At 41.6% G+C, this 13,343-nt stretch overlaps 1 protein-coding gene across 1 annotated transcript; it reads left to right on the top strand.

The window, feature by feature from the left end:
- Positions 1-10,217: 10,217 nt before the first annotated feature.
- On the top strand, positions 10,218-12,515 carry LOC147629199 (cysteine proteinase mucunain-like). The gene is made up of 5 exons (XM_086812453.1): positions 10,218-10,832; positions 10,913-11,154; positions 11,305-11,445; positions 11,524-12,060; positions 12,167-12,515. The coding sequence occupies exons 1-5, from the start codon at positions 10,379-10,381 to the stop codon at positions 12,287-12,289; spliced, it is 1,497 nt and encodes a 498-aa protein (XP_086668579.1). The 5' UTR covers positions 10,218-10,378; the 3' UTR covers positions 12,290-12,515.
- The last annotated feature ends 828 nt before the right edge of the window (positions 12,516-13,343 follow it).

Raw genomic sequence — 13,343 nt, forward strand, 5'->3', positions numbered from 1 at the left:
GTGTCCCATCCATCCACGCCCTAAAAGGATCTCTTCTTGCATTATTCTTACAAGCATAACATAAAACTTTCCTTCCAAGTGGTTATTGCCAATGTGAAACAGAATTGTAATCGTGCCTAAACATTAGACTGAATGTGAAGCAATAGTATTGATCTTGGTCAAGGTGTTCTTTAATGTTGGCCTCCCAAGGAGTGCCATCATGTGTTATAGGACATTAGATTATGATTAGCTCCTGTGTCGAAAAGTGCTAATTTTTGTGTGAAGCTTGATGGGTTGGTCATTCCTAAGCCCAGCCGCATGGGTTTCACTTCCCAGTCCTCTTCTTTGAGATCCACTACTTGGGCCATGTTTACTATGATGTGTTTGCCCCCCTTAGTTTGGCTTGCCATTCTTTGGCTTCGCGTTGTGTAGATTTTTTCATTTCCTCGTGCTAATTTTTTTGTTTTTTTGTTTTTGTTTCCTCGTGAGTGGGCCATAGTAGCATTTTAGTTTTCTACCATTGAAATAACCTGCCATCTTGATGTCGTCGAGGATTTCTATGCGCACTGTGTCTTGTGGGCGACTAGAAAAGGTCTCAATCCTCTATATTTAAGATTTTTTTTATGATTCTTCATTCTTTATAGGAGGACCATATCTCCCTCACACATTTCCTTATCCTTAAGTTGGTTATCAAACCACTGTTTATGCCTTTGCTTTTCTACGATCATGCCGTTAGACGGCTATGAGGCATGTTTCATCAAGCCTTTCAAGTTCCATAAGTTAGTAGCTCAGGATATTACCTATGAGTTTTTCTTGTACCACTACCTTTCAAGTTCCATAAGTTAGCAGCTCAGGATATTACCTATGAGTTTTTCTTGTACCACTACCCTTAAGCTAGTACTAAGAATTCCATGGGCATGAAAGTGTTAGTACCATAGGTTAAATTGAAGGGTGTTGCATTTGTGGCATGAAAGTGTTAGTACCATAGGTTAAATTGAAGGGTGTTGCAATTGTGGCTACTCTGTACGATGTGCGATATGCCCAAAGTGCTGTTGGCAACTTTTGTTCTTCCCAATCATTTTGGCTGGCCTCTAATGTCTTGGTCAAGATAGCACATAGGGTTTTATTCATGCTTTCGGCTTGGCCGTTGGGTTCACCGGGTTGATCCATTGCAAAGGCAAAGGCGTCGATGTGAACGTGAAATATGATTTCCCAATCTGGAGACCTCAAGATGGGAGCGCTTGCCAAGGCTTTGTTCTCAGAGGGTATCGTATGCCTTTTGGCACTCCTCTTTCAATTCAAAGATTATTAGGAGTCCATAGAGGGGATGAGAAATTTCAACATACATGAAGATGAAACATCGATAATACCCGACATGTCCCATGAAGCGTTGGACTCCTTTGAAATTGGTCGGCAGGTGGTAGCTCAAGAATGAGCCATACCTTACTATCGTCCATGGAGATTCCATGTTTTGAGACAATGTGTCCTAAGATTACTCCGTGCTGCCGAATCCAAAATTGTCACTTGAGAGCATTGAGAGAGATTTGGTGGAGTCGGCATCTCTCTAACACTTTATGTAACCACTCTAAATGTGCTTTCCACATAGAGGTCATCCGTGAAGACTTCAAGGAATTTCCAAAGATATTCCTTATAGACCATGCACATTAGGCGCTGGAAGGTGCCCGGGGAGTTGGTCAGCCCAAATGGCATGACTCGATACTCATACATGCCCCATTCTTAGTAGCAAAAGCTCTTTTATGCTGATCCTTGGGATCGATTAACACCTGATTATACCCGAAAAATCCATCAAGGAAGCTGTAGGCCTCCTTTCCAACGGCTCTCTCAAGCACATGCTCTGTGAAAGCTCTGTGAAAGGCAGTGAATAGTGATCCCATATATGGTGGCAGCATCGACCTTTTTGAGGTCCATGCACACTCGCACTTTACCATTATTTTTAGGCACTATCACTATGGGTTAAACCCATTCTATGTGCTCTATCTCGTAGATGAATCTAGCATCTATAAGTCATTCTATTTCTTCCCATAACATCTTGGAATAATTGGGGTTCATAGGGTAGGTTCTTTGCTTCATTGGTCTCACTCCCTTTACCATGGGGATGGTATGTTTAAATACTTCAAGAGGTACACCCTTCATGTCTGTGTACTTCCATGCGAAGCAATCTTGGAATTTTGTGAGAAGAGCAACCACATCTTTTTCTTGTGCGGAGAGGTCTTCCCCTATGTAAATGGGTCTTAGATCTTTGCCTTGGCCTGTCAGGCTAATTTCTCTAACTTTAGCTGGCAGACCATCATAGGATGTTCTTGGCTCCCCATCGTAGATTCTTTGGGTTGTGTCACGTTGTAAAAAACGATCAGCAACCTTACAGGCCTTGAAGTGTTTGGAGACATGTTTAGTCTCCTTGACTTTAGCGTTTTCTTCTTCCGTAAGTTTTTTAGCCTCTTTTGTCGTCACAAGCGCTAAATTTTGTTTTGTTCTTTGCACATGGAGCAACAAAGCTTTTGAGATTCAAGTTAGGAATCAACAGGTTCTTTCAATTTTAAAGTGACCATATTGACCGGAATGGGGACGTCGTGCGGCAAGCTCCTTTTGCATACACAGCCCCAACATATTTCAGCCAATGTTCTTCCGACTTAATCAAGAAGACGTATGCATATTTCTCAGGAAAACCATAGGGTTTATGTGTTTTGCACGCAAATGGTCTCCTAATAATGGTTCTTCCCACCACCGCCACTCTCAAGTTCATGGCTTGTGGCATCGAGCATGCAAGCGGCGCTTAGCATGTAGAGGGGGGATGGGATTTCATGCTTGCGTCAGTCATAGCAAATTTGGTACCCATGCATCTTGGAAGTATGTCCAAGGTAGCAAGTATATGCATCCAATTCTCAAAGTCCTTTGGCTCTAGAAGGGGCACAAATTCTTCACTCTCCCACCCCTCATCGATTGTCTTATGGCATGTTTGGAATAAGCGGACTATAGTGGATCAGGTCATTGTTATTGAATCTTCTCCTAAAGGTCGCCACCATAGGATGGAATTTCCAAGTGCACAAGTTGACCTTTATCGTTTGATATTTCTTTCGGATGTAAATATGATCCGTTTCCCAATCATGGATCATTTTGGCTTCTCTCATGAAGGGACGTCCAAGGATGCAATCGTAGGAAACAAGCTGTTGGCCAAAGTTCATTTACCATGAAGGTGTGTCTGATCCCAGAAAAGGCCCATGGGCCTTGTGGTGGCTCCATTAGCAAGTTTCACAAGCATATCTGTGTCATCCATGGTACGTGCTCCCTATTTCTCCCAGTATTGTTTAGTAATAATGTTCACTCTCGCTCCTCCATCCAAGATGGTAGTGACTTGAAAGCCATCAAAGGTTAGGGGTAGTGTTGCGTTGAGTTCCTCTTCTTCAAAGTATTTCCCTAGTTTGTTGACTCAAACAGTGGGGACATCGATGATTCCTTGTGGTTCTATGAATCCGTCCTCATCATCAACCTCATCAGAGCTTTCTAATTCTGTGGACTCTTACATTCCTACTTCTATGCGTCCTTCCATACACTTGGGCTACCTTAGAGTAAGATGCCAATGGGGATTTGGATTTGCAAAGAAAGGAACTTGGACTTCTATGTCCGTTCTTTTTGGGTGATCATCTCTCAGGTTTTTGGGATACTCCACAACCGGGCTTCCCTGGTGAGAGGGGTATCCATAGTTGTTGGTTCTACCATTCAAGGAGGTCTCTCAAAGGGTGCTTGGTCATGGGGACCCCTGTTACCATCCTAGGTTTCCTCAGTTGGTCTTATGTCAGGGATTTTTTTCTTCTTCTTCTTTTTGTGAAGGTATGACCGTAAGTGAGATAAGGTACATGCATTATCTTAGATAAGGTACATGCCATACATGAGATAAGGTATGGGCATTCTCTTAGAGAAGGTATGGGCATACGCTTGTGAAAGAACATGCGTTCACTTAAGAAAGGAACAAGTGTTTGCTTAGGGAAGGCACAGGCGTTCACTTCAGGAAGGAGCAAACGTGGCTTAGCAGACGGTATGGGTGTACTCTTATGAACGAACGGGCGTATTCTTGTGAAGGAACGATGCTTCTTGGGCCAAAAAAATCTCCTAAATGCATAGGGATAACATGTCTCCTGATAGCCACCCTTAATATTCTCCTGACTATACAGTTGTGACCTTTTTGTACCCCTCTTCAATGCTCTTTATGCCCCTATAAATGCACTTTGTTCCCTTTGAATGCTCACTGCTCATATTCATGAAGTAGATTTGGAAAGATTTAGCCAAGAGGAGTGAACGACCATGGCTAAGAAGTGTATGGCTATGGCTCTGAGAAGTGAATGGCCGTTCACTTCTTAGAGAGACAGGGAGAGACAAAAATGTGCCTAGCCTCTCTCCTGAGATCTCTGTGATTTTAGACTTTTCTCTATGTTTTTTTGTGATTTACTTTTTGTGGATGGCTTGATCTAACCCCAAGCTATCCAATGATGCCTAAAATGCTTGACTAAGCCTATTGACCTAAGATTCAAGGATTAAGCTACTTATGCAATTTTTTGTGATTTACTTTTTGTGGATGGCTTGATCTAACCCCAAGCTATCCAATGATGCCTAAAATGCTTGACTAAGCCTATTAACCTAAGATTAATTAAAGGATTAAGCTACTTATGTAATTTTTAGCTAATGTTGAAGGGAAACAAAATTAATAAGTTCAAGAGCAAGATTAGGCACTTACTTGTAGCTCTCGCTTTTTATGAAGACTCCCAAGCTCCTCATGCTCCATTGAACTCCATTTTTTGAAGGGAAACAAGATCAAATCAAACAAACAAGCATAATAAACATACTCCTACTGGTGGATTTGCATTCCAACCAGGCAAATCAAAACTCTAGCAAGTGATAGAGTGTGGAGGAACCTAAGCTAAATGCCTATCCCCGGTAGCACGCCACAAATGTTCACCAAATTGAACATGCTATCTTGCACAAAGAGAGTGAGAGAAGATGAGAATGAAGACCATGTAAGGGTTGGTTCGAGGACTAGTACTTAGCCATCCCTAAAATGATTGTTAACTCCGTTATGTGAGGCCACTAGGGGCCCCACTCCACCTCCGCTTGTGTCACTCAAATAGAGCTTTCCACAAGCTAGGTAGTGAGCAAAGAGGAAGGGAGCTTCAAAGAAAAGACATTTTTAAGATAAGAGATTCCAGCAAGGGAATTGCAATGACATCAAGGATGATGTTGTAAAGGAACATATCTTTCTTATGACACATATGGAAGGAACTAGAGATTCCAAAGAAGTGTCAGGTATTGATTTGTGGCATAAAAGGATTTTTCATATAGACTTTCACAAGTTTCCATATATACTTTCACAAATTGAAAGACATGCATAGGAAGGGAATTGCCAAAGGATTGCTCGCTTATAGTGATGATAGATCATCACACACATGTTCAGTTTGCCAGTTCAAAAGCAAGCCAGTAATGGTTGGAGAAAGCAAAGGATTGCTTGATCTTGTACACATGGATGTCCATGAACCAAAGAGGTCATCTACTATAAGTGGATATAGATACTTTACGACAGTTGTTGATGACTAAAATAACAAGAGGTGGATTTACTTGAAAAACAAGGAATAAGACTTGGAGAAATTCCAAGAATGGAAAACGACATTTGTGGAAAACCAAACTCACAAATATGTGAGATGCTTGAGGTTTAACAATGGTCAAGAAGATTCTACATGAAAATTTGATAAATTCTTGAGCATACAAATATAGTTGACAAGGAGATATGTCAACGTCAACATGGAGTTACAAAGTTGAAGAATAGACATATTGAGGTCATGGCAAGAGCTATGTTAAATGAAAAAAAAATGCTAGATAATCTTTGGGATAAAGCTATACTTATATAGCAATATATTTACTCAATAGTAGAATGGTAAATGGACAATACAAAGTCTAGAAGATGTGTATAATATAGGTTTTAAACCAGACCTATCTTCTTTAAAGGTATTTGGAAGCATTACCTATGTTTGTGTAGAGATACAAGGTTAAGACAAAGGGGTATACTTTTTGGATATGCAACAAATAAACGAACATACAAATGTTGGAAACCACTTGGATAAATGTACATTTCTCAAATATGCAACAAATAAACAAACATACAAATGTTGGAACCCCTAAAGAACTACACATCACAAGGGAAGTGACATTTGATGAATCAAAAAGTTGGTACATTGGTACATCTCTATAACATGAAAAACACTCTCGGAATTCAAAGTCTATATCAATGGAAAGGAATACCTAGAGATTGGTCTACATCGAACACATTGAAGAATGAAATAATGGTTCCAAGATTACCAAGAGAGGCTCGACCACCAAAGGAAGACCTAGAGGTTGGTCTACAAGAATGAAACAAGGGTTCAAAGATCACCAAGAGAGGCTAGATCACCAAAGGAGGCTACTACACACAAGAACAAGGAGAAATTGGATATCATCAAATAATGGATCACAAACTTTCAATGAAGAACTTAGTTCACTAATTCTCAAAGTTTGCACACCAAGTACAAAAGCAAGAAAAGTTAGCAACAAAAGCAATGGAAAAGTTAAGAGTTATAGTGACTCAATATTCAACACCACAAAGATGGTTGATGACATGGAATTTTCAACACAATGGAGTTTGCCAAAGACTTGAAAGACTTGAAGGGAATAATGGATATAATTCCAATGAGTGGCACATTTGTTTGCATGAGAGGTGTGTCCACCAAGACTCACATCTAGTGGCAAGGTGTTGAGAAGAAGAGAGGGAAATCCTTCATTTATTCTATGTGAAGAGATTGAAATCAATCCATGTGTGTGAGAAAGAGTGATGCAATTTTTGTGAGAAAGAGAGGGAGATGTCTCTATGCAAGAGTGGAAGAGAGCATAAAATCTTTGTGAACTCTATCTTCAACTAAGCAAGCAAAGTCCAAGTATGTGAGCTGAATGTTAGCTAGATTTCATCTTTGTGAGCTAAAAAGAAGCATTCTATGTAGAGTCAACACCTTTGCATCTATTGTGAAGCAATAAATCATCTATTTTAGTAGTAGCAAAGGCAAGGTTCTCCTCCTCTCAGTTGAGCTGAATAACCAGGTTACAATAAGTAGGAAGCAAGGGACCTTCTTCTAAGCTAAGTGGGCATTGTATCTCCATTTTGTGATACTAAGTGGGCGTTGTAGTACAGTCAAAGCTGATGTGTAGAAAGAGAAAGGCAGTAGGGCTTTGTTTGAGCGCACAATACACAACTTCTAGGGGTAGCTGGTTAGCAATGACATTGAGCTCAGGTTGAAGCTCAGAGAGGAGCTCATCCTCAGCAGCACATCTTCTCAAACCTACATAATCTTGTATAGAAATGGTGGGTAGCAAGCTCTCCCCATTCCAGTGCATCTCTTCTGCAAGGCACATGCAGAAGCTGCCCCTACTCTTAGCATTGAAATCAAGGGTATTTCCCCTTTTTTCACCCTTTAGAAAAGGGAGATCTTTTTAATATTTTTTTGGGACCAATAGATATATATATATTTATAATCAAAAAGCAGCTTTACATCTTTGCATCCCATCAGATTTTACATCATTGCATTCAACCCCTCTTCAACAAATCACAAACCAAAGACCATCCTCATCTTCTAATGCAAAAGAAGACTCTCCCCATGAAATCTCATCTTCTAATGCAAAAGAAGACTCTCCCCATGAAATCTCATAACCTAGCTGAATGGAAGCCTCAATATGGGACCAAAATGTTGGTTTGATATTAATTGATCAAGGGCTGAACTTCATGCAAAAAAAAAAAACCTCAAGCCAAAGTGGAGGAAAAAAAACCTTAGGCTGAGTGAAAAAACGCGATTTTTCTAGATTGTTCTGACCGCTTGAATCTGGTCTATTAAAAAAAATTATCGCTAAGTTCCCTGAGGTGGTGAGCCTTACACGATTCAGAAACATTCTTTTTTTAAAAAAAAGATTTTGATGATCACGAAGTTTGAAGAGAGAGAGAGAGAGAGAGAGAGAGAGAGAGAGAGAGAGAGAGAGAGAGAGAGAGAGAGAGAGACGATGTCTACAATTTCAATCGAGAGAGAGAGAGAGACAGAGAGACAGAGAGAGGGATGGTCTTTGTGATTTGGACGATCACAATCGAATTTTTTAATTTGAATCGGGCACTAATTAAAAAAATTTAGCGCATTGTTGATTATATAAGGTTTGTCTAAGTGTTGGTGACATTAGACACGGGCACTAATTAATGAATTCGAGCAATAATAGCTCCAGTGGTACAGCCTTTGTGATTTAAAAAACAATTTCCTTGTAAGGTCCTCCATATATAAAGAAGCCTCCCATCTTATGTAAAACCTTGAGGAGATTCTAAGTGCAAAAACCTTGAGTGGACATTTAAAAGATGCCTAAGCCAAATGAAAGTGGTGATTACATAAAACATAAACCCCATAAAACAATCACTGAAAGATCAACTAAGCCTCATAATTTTCACTATGGAAAAGGCACTCAGGTTCTCAGATTTTATACATAAACACATGCACTTATTTGTTGAAGGGGGTTTTGGTGAGCAGTAAGAAGTGCTTCCGCGATATGAGAAAAGTTCAAGTGTGAGCACTCCATCATCTCTTTTGTAGTCATGTAGTTATAAAGGTCATCCTAGCGTGTGTAGCCAACTGTGTGAAAATGGTTAAAATCATGGGGTCCTTTTTGGATAGTACTATATATCACATGTGTTGTTAAAAGGATGATCAATGTGAGTCACTTTAGTACCTAAGTTGAGGGTTAATCGTATTATTTTCTTGGGTGGAATAGACTAGGTTGTTCATGATTTCTGTACACTTAAAATCCCCGCTTTTGGCTTAGTATTATGTATGGCCATGGGCCCCACTGATGTAACAAATGTCTAGCCACATAAGGCTTGCATACTAGTATAAGGTCCCCTTGAGTTGGTGGGCAATCGAGCAAAGCCCATGTATATATACAACTTTTGATATCTGAAGGAAGAGAACAACTATTCTCATTTGTGCAAAGCTTGCTTCTTCTTCTCTTGTGCTCTTACCCTCTTAATTGCTTGATGGTGGCTGCATGCTTGTGTTAGTGCTTGTGGTGTGTTGAGTGTGCGTGCACGCTAGATAGCTTGAGTGAGAGAGTGATTGAGGTAGAGTAGAGTGGTTCAAGCTTGCTAGCTTAACCATTGCCAAAGGAAGGGTTGTCCTAGAGGATTGAGAGTAGAGAAAGTGTTCACACAAGAGGGATTGACACACCTCTTGGCCTCTTTTGCCTCTCCTATTGGGACTTTCATGATCCAAGAAAAGTGGCTTCCAGTATCCTTTGAAGTGTAACAAGAGGGATTAACACACCTCTTGGCCTCTTTTGCCTCTCCTATTAGGACTTCCACGATCCAAGATAAGTGGCTTCCACTATCCTGTGAAGTGTTCAAACAAGAGGGATTGATACACCTCTTTTATCCTCTTTTGCCTCTTTTATTAGGACTTCCCACGATCCAAGATAAGTGGTTTCCACTATCCTAAGATTTCTTGTATGAGGGCAAGAAGGTTCTTTGACACAATGAGATAGCCTTAACTTCAATCACCCCTTGAGAAACTACTAACACTACTAACCTAACTAACACCCCAACAGAAGCCCTTCTAGGACAAACCGCCCTAAAAGACCTCGGATCATGAGCGCCTATCACTAAAAAGGTCAAGTTAAGCAGGAATGTCATTGCCACCTTTACTTTGGCATACGAAGAGTACCTTACAGACTTCATTAGCAACATAAATTTTATATTTTAGTGCAAAAATCTTGAAAATTAGGGAGATCTCCCCTCCCACCCGAGGTTGTGGATAAGCTTAATCTTTTCACGTTGTTTTTCCGAATGCAAGTAAAAAACAATACCACAAAAAACAATGGACGGTTTTGGGCATGCAAGGCAGCCCGTCAAAAATCAAGCCTGCCGGACTCTCAATGTTCGAAAAAAACCGAGTATAGTATAGTTTAAACTTGCATACTTTGAAAAATAGCTTCAAATTTAAAAATTGAAAGTACAGATACCTCCAAATTTTCGAGAAGTTGTAGAACAAAAACCTTGAGATTTCAAGATTTTCGTTTATAAATAATTTCACGATTTTTAGATAAAGGTTTTCCACTTTTTTTTGGAAAAATACTTTTTTTCCGAACCGATTAAAGTTAAAACGTTCGACCATGTGACATATGAACGTGAGCCCATGAAATGCATGTGAGTAGAGGCTCGTGACACAATGCCTCAATTAATACGCGTTCTCTGCGATAGTTTTTCTACCTTCATTTCGATGCCACCGAGAATTTTTGTCCCTACCATGGCGTAGTGGTCAACAATTGAGCTCTGCGAGTGGCTATGGCTTCAGCGCTTCTGTGTGTTTTCTTGCTCGGGTTTGCAGCAATTGCTGCCGCTGATCATTTGCCTTACTCCCCAGAAGACCTCGAGTCCGAGAGCAGGCTTTCTGCCCTCTTCAACGCCTGGAACAGCAAGCATGGCAAGCAGTACCCTGCAGAGGGCTCTCCCGAGAAGGAGAGGCGCTTGCAGATCTTCAAGGAGAATCTCAAGCATATTCACCAGCACAATCAGAAGGGATCGTCCTACACCCTTGGCCTCACCCGCTTTGCAGACCTCACCAACCAAGAGTTCAAATCGCTCAACTACTTTGGTGGCACGCCTGATCCTCTCAGGCGTGGGAGGAGAAGAAGCTCTCCTGGGCGGCTTGCCACGTGCGACACGAGCGACTTGGACACTGCCTTCGATTGGAGAGATGAAGATGCGGTCGTGAGCATCAAGGATCAAGGCAGCTGTGGTAAGCAATTAGGCTCGCAATTTGCATGTGATTAGGGAACTTAGTTAAAACGATGTTAATTTTGATGGCAATATTTGTAGGTAGCTGTTGGGCGTTTGCTTCTGTGGGGGCTATGGAGAGTGCTAACGCCATAGCCACAGGGACTCTGGTAAGTCTGTCAGAGCAGGAGTTAGTGAGCTGTGACTCTTCTGACTATGGGTGCGATGGTGGGTGGATGGATTATGCCTTTCAATGGGTTATAGACAACGGCGGTATTGATTCCGAGACCGATTACCCCTACACAAGCTCAAGCGGTCGAGCTGCAAGCTGCCTTTCTGCCAAAGTAAAGCAATTATTGCTGTATTAGTTTGTGTAATTGCCGAATTATTGGTATGTTAGTATGTCTAAATGCTCAATTATTGGTGTGTTAGTATGTCTAATTGCTCAATTATCGATGGATTTGCATGCCACGATGCTTGATCTCATTTGCCAGTTGAGCAACAAGGTTGTGTCGATCGATAGCTACGTGGACGTCGACTCGAATGATGAGTCTGCGTTGCTGTGCGCCGTGGCGTCGCAGCCGGTGACGGTTGCGCTAAACGGCGATGCGTTTGACTTCCAGCTCTACACTGGGGTGAGTTCAAATTTTTTAGGACTTTGTGTGCGTTCTTGGGAGGCTTTGGCCGGAAATTGACGGTCGTTCGCACCGCAGGGGGTTTACGACGGCAGCTGCTCCGACAGTCCGAACGACCTCGACCACGCGATTCTGATAATCGGGTGGGGAGTTTCCGACAGTGTTGAGTATTGGATCGGCAAAAATTCATGGGGAACATCGTGGGGAGCGGAGGGTTACATCAATCTCGTCAGGGGTACTGGTCTGACGCGCGGCATTTGCGGCATGTATTATCTGCCGTCATACCCTGTTTCGAATTCCTCCACCCCTTCGCCGCCGCCGCCACCCCCGTCCCCGCCACCTCCGTACACCACACCTCCGCCGCCCTCACCTCCGCCGCCGCCATCTCCTCCACCGCCCCCGGCGTCTCCGCCACCGCCGCCGTCTACTGAGCAGTGCGATGATTGGACGTCGTGTCCATCCGGCGAGACGTGCTGCTGCATGTTTGAGCTGGGGTCGTACTGTCTTTTATGGGGCTGCTGCGAGTACGAGAACGCTGTGTGCTGCGACGACCATCTGAGCTGCTGTCCGGCGAACTACCCCGTGTGCGACACGCAGGCCGGCTATTGCTATCAGGTATCTTACATATGCATAAGATTCCGCAAGGCGCGTCACCATTTTTTTTTTCAATGCTTCTGACGTGGCAGGGCTCCTTTTGAATTTTTTATTATTGTTTGACCAGGACGTTTCCACCACTCATCCTTTGGCGCGTGTGGCTGCTAAGCTGCGTAAGCGGGCGTTCGTGCGGGATGGCGGGGGGCACCTCCCTTCTTATGAGGCCCTGCTTCGCGATGCTCTGGAATGAGAGAGCGAGAGAGATCGCCCCCTTCATTTCGCCTTGTACATGCCGCCCAACTCTTGGAATGTAATTACGATTGTAGAACATACGCAGCAAAAAAAACCAACAGAAAAGAAGGCCGCCTTGTCTTATCGCTTGACCCAACCTTTTCTCTTATTACTCAAAAGACCTCAGCATGTGCAATGGGGCCGATATTTGTTGGGTTTTCTCAATGAATCGTTCCTTTCTAGTCTTTTGTTTTCTTCTTGCAAGCCTACTTTCACATAGACTCCTTTCTCTCTTAACAGCTTACTTTCTCAAATTTGGGCTCTATGTTTATTTAATTGCTTAATATAGGGATATAATGAACTGGTGCAGGGTGCTATGTATCCATGTGGTAGCTCCCTCCTTTCTTCTTTTCTTCTACACTATTCTACTACTCTTTATACTGCTACTACTATTACTATATATGTATATATCTTATTAGAGGGTTAGAAAGTTAAAGAGAGTTAGAGAGTGAGAGAAAGGTAAAAAGGGTGAGTTAGAGAGAAACAATGTGTTAGATAGAGAAAGAGGATTAGAAAGAGAGTTAGACTAAAGAGAGTTAGAGAGAGCGAGTTATATATATATATATATATATATATATATATATATATATATATATATATATATATATATATATATCTTATTAGAGAGTGAGAGAAAGGTAAAAAGGGTGAGTTAGAGAGAAACAAGAGAAACAAGAGAGTTAGACTAAAGAGAGTTAGAGAGAGCGAGTTTTATATATATATATATATATATAGAGTGAGAGAAAGGTAAAAAGGGTGAGTTAGAGAGAAACAAGAGAGTTAGACTAAAGAGAGTTAGAGAGAGCGAGTTTTATATATATATATATATATATATATATATATATCTTATTAGAGAGTGAGAGAAATGTAAAAAGGGTGAGTTAGAGAGAAACAATGAGTGTTAGATAGAGAAAGAGGATTAGAAAGAGAGTTGGAGAGAGCGAGTGTAAGAGCTAGAAAGAGAGAAGGTAACGAGAGTTGGAGAGAGCGAGTGTAAGAGCTAGAAAGAGAGT

Source organism: Cibotium barometz, chromosome 18 (genome assembly GCF_041138505.1).
Source record: "Cibotium barometz isolate CiBa-2024 chromosome 18, ASM4113850v1, whole genome shotgun sequence".
Lineage (NCBI taxonomy): Eukaryota > Viridiplantae > Streptophyta > Polypodiopsida > Cyatheales > Cibotiaceae > Cibotium > Cibotium barometz.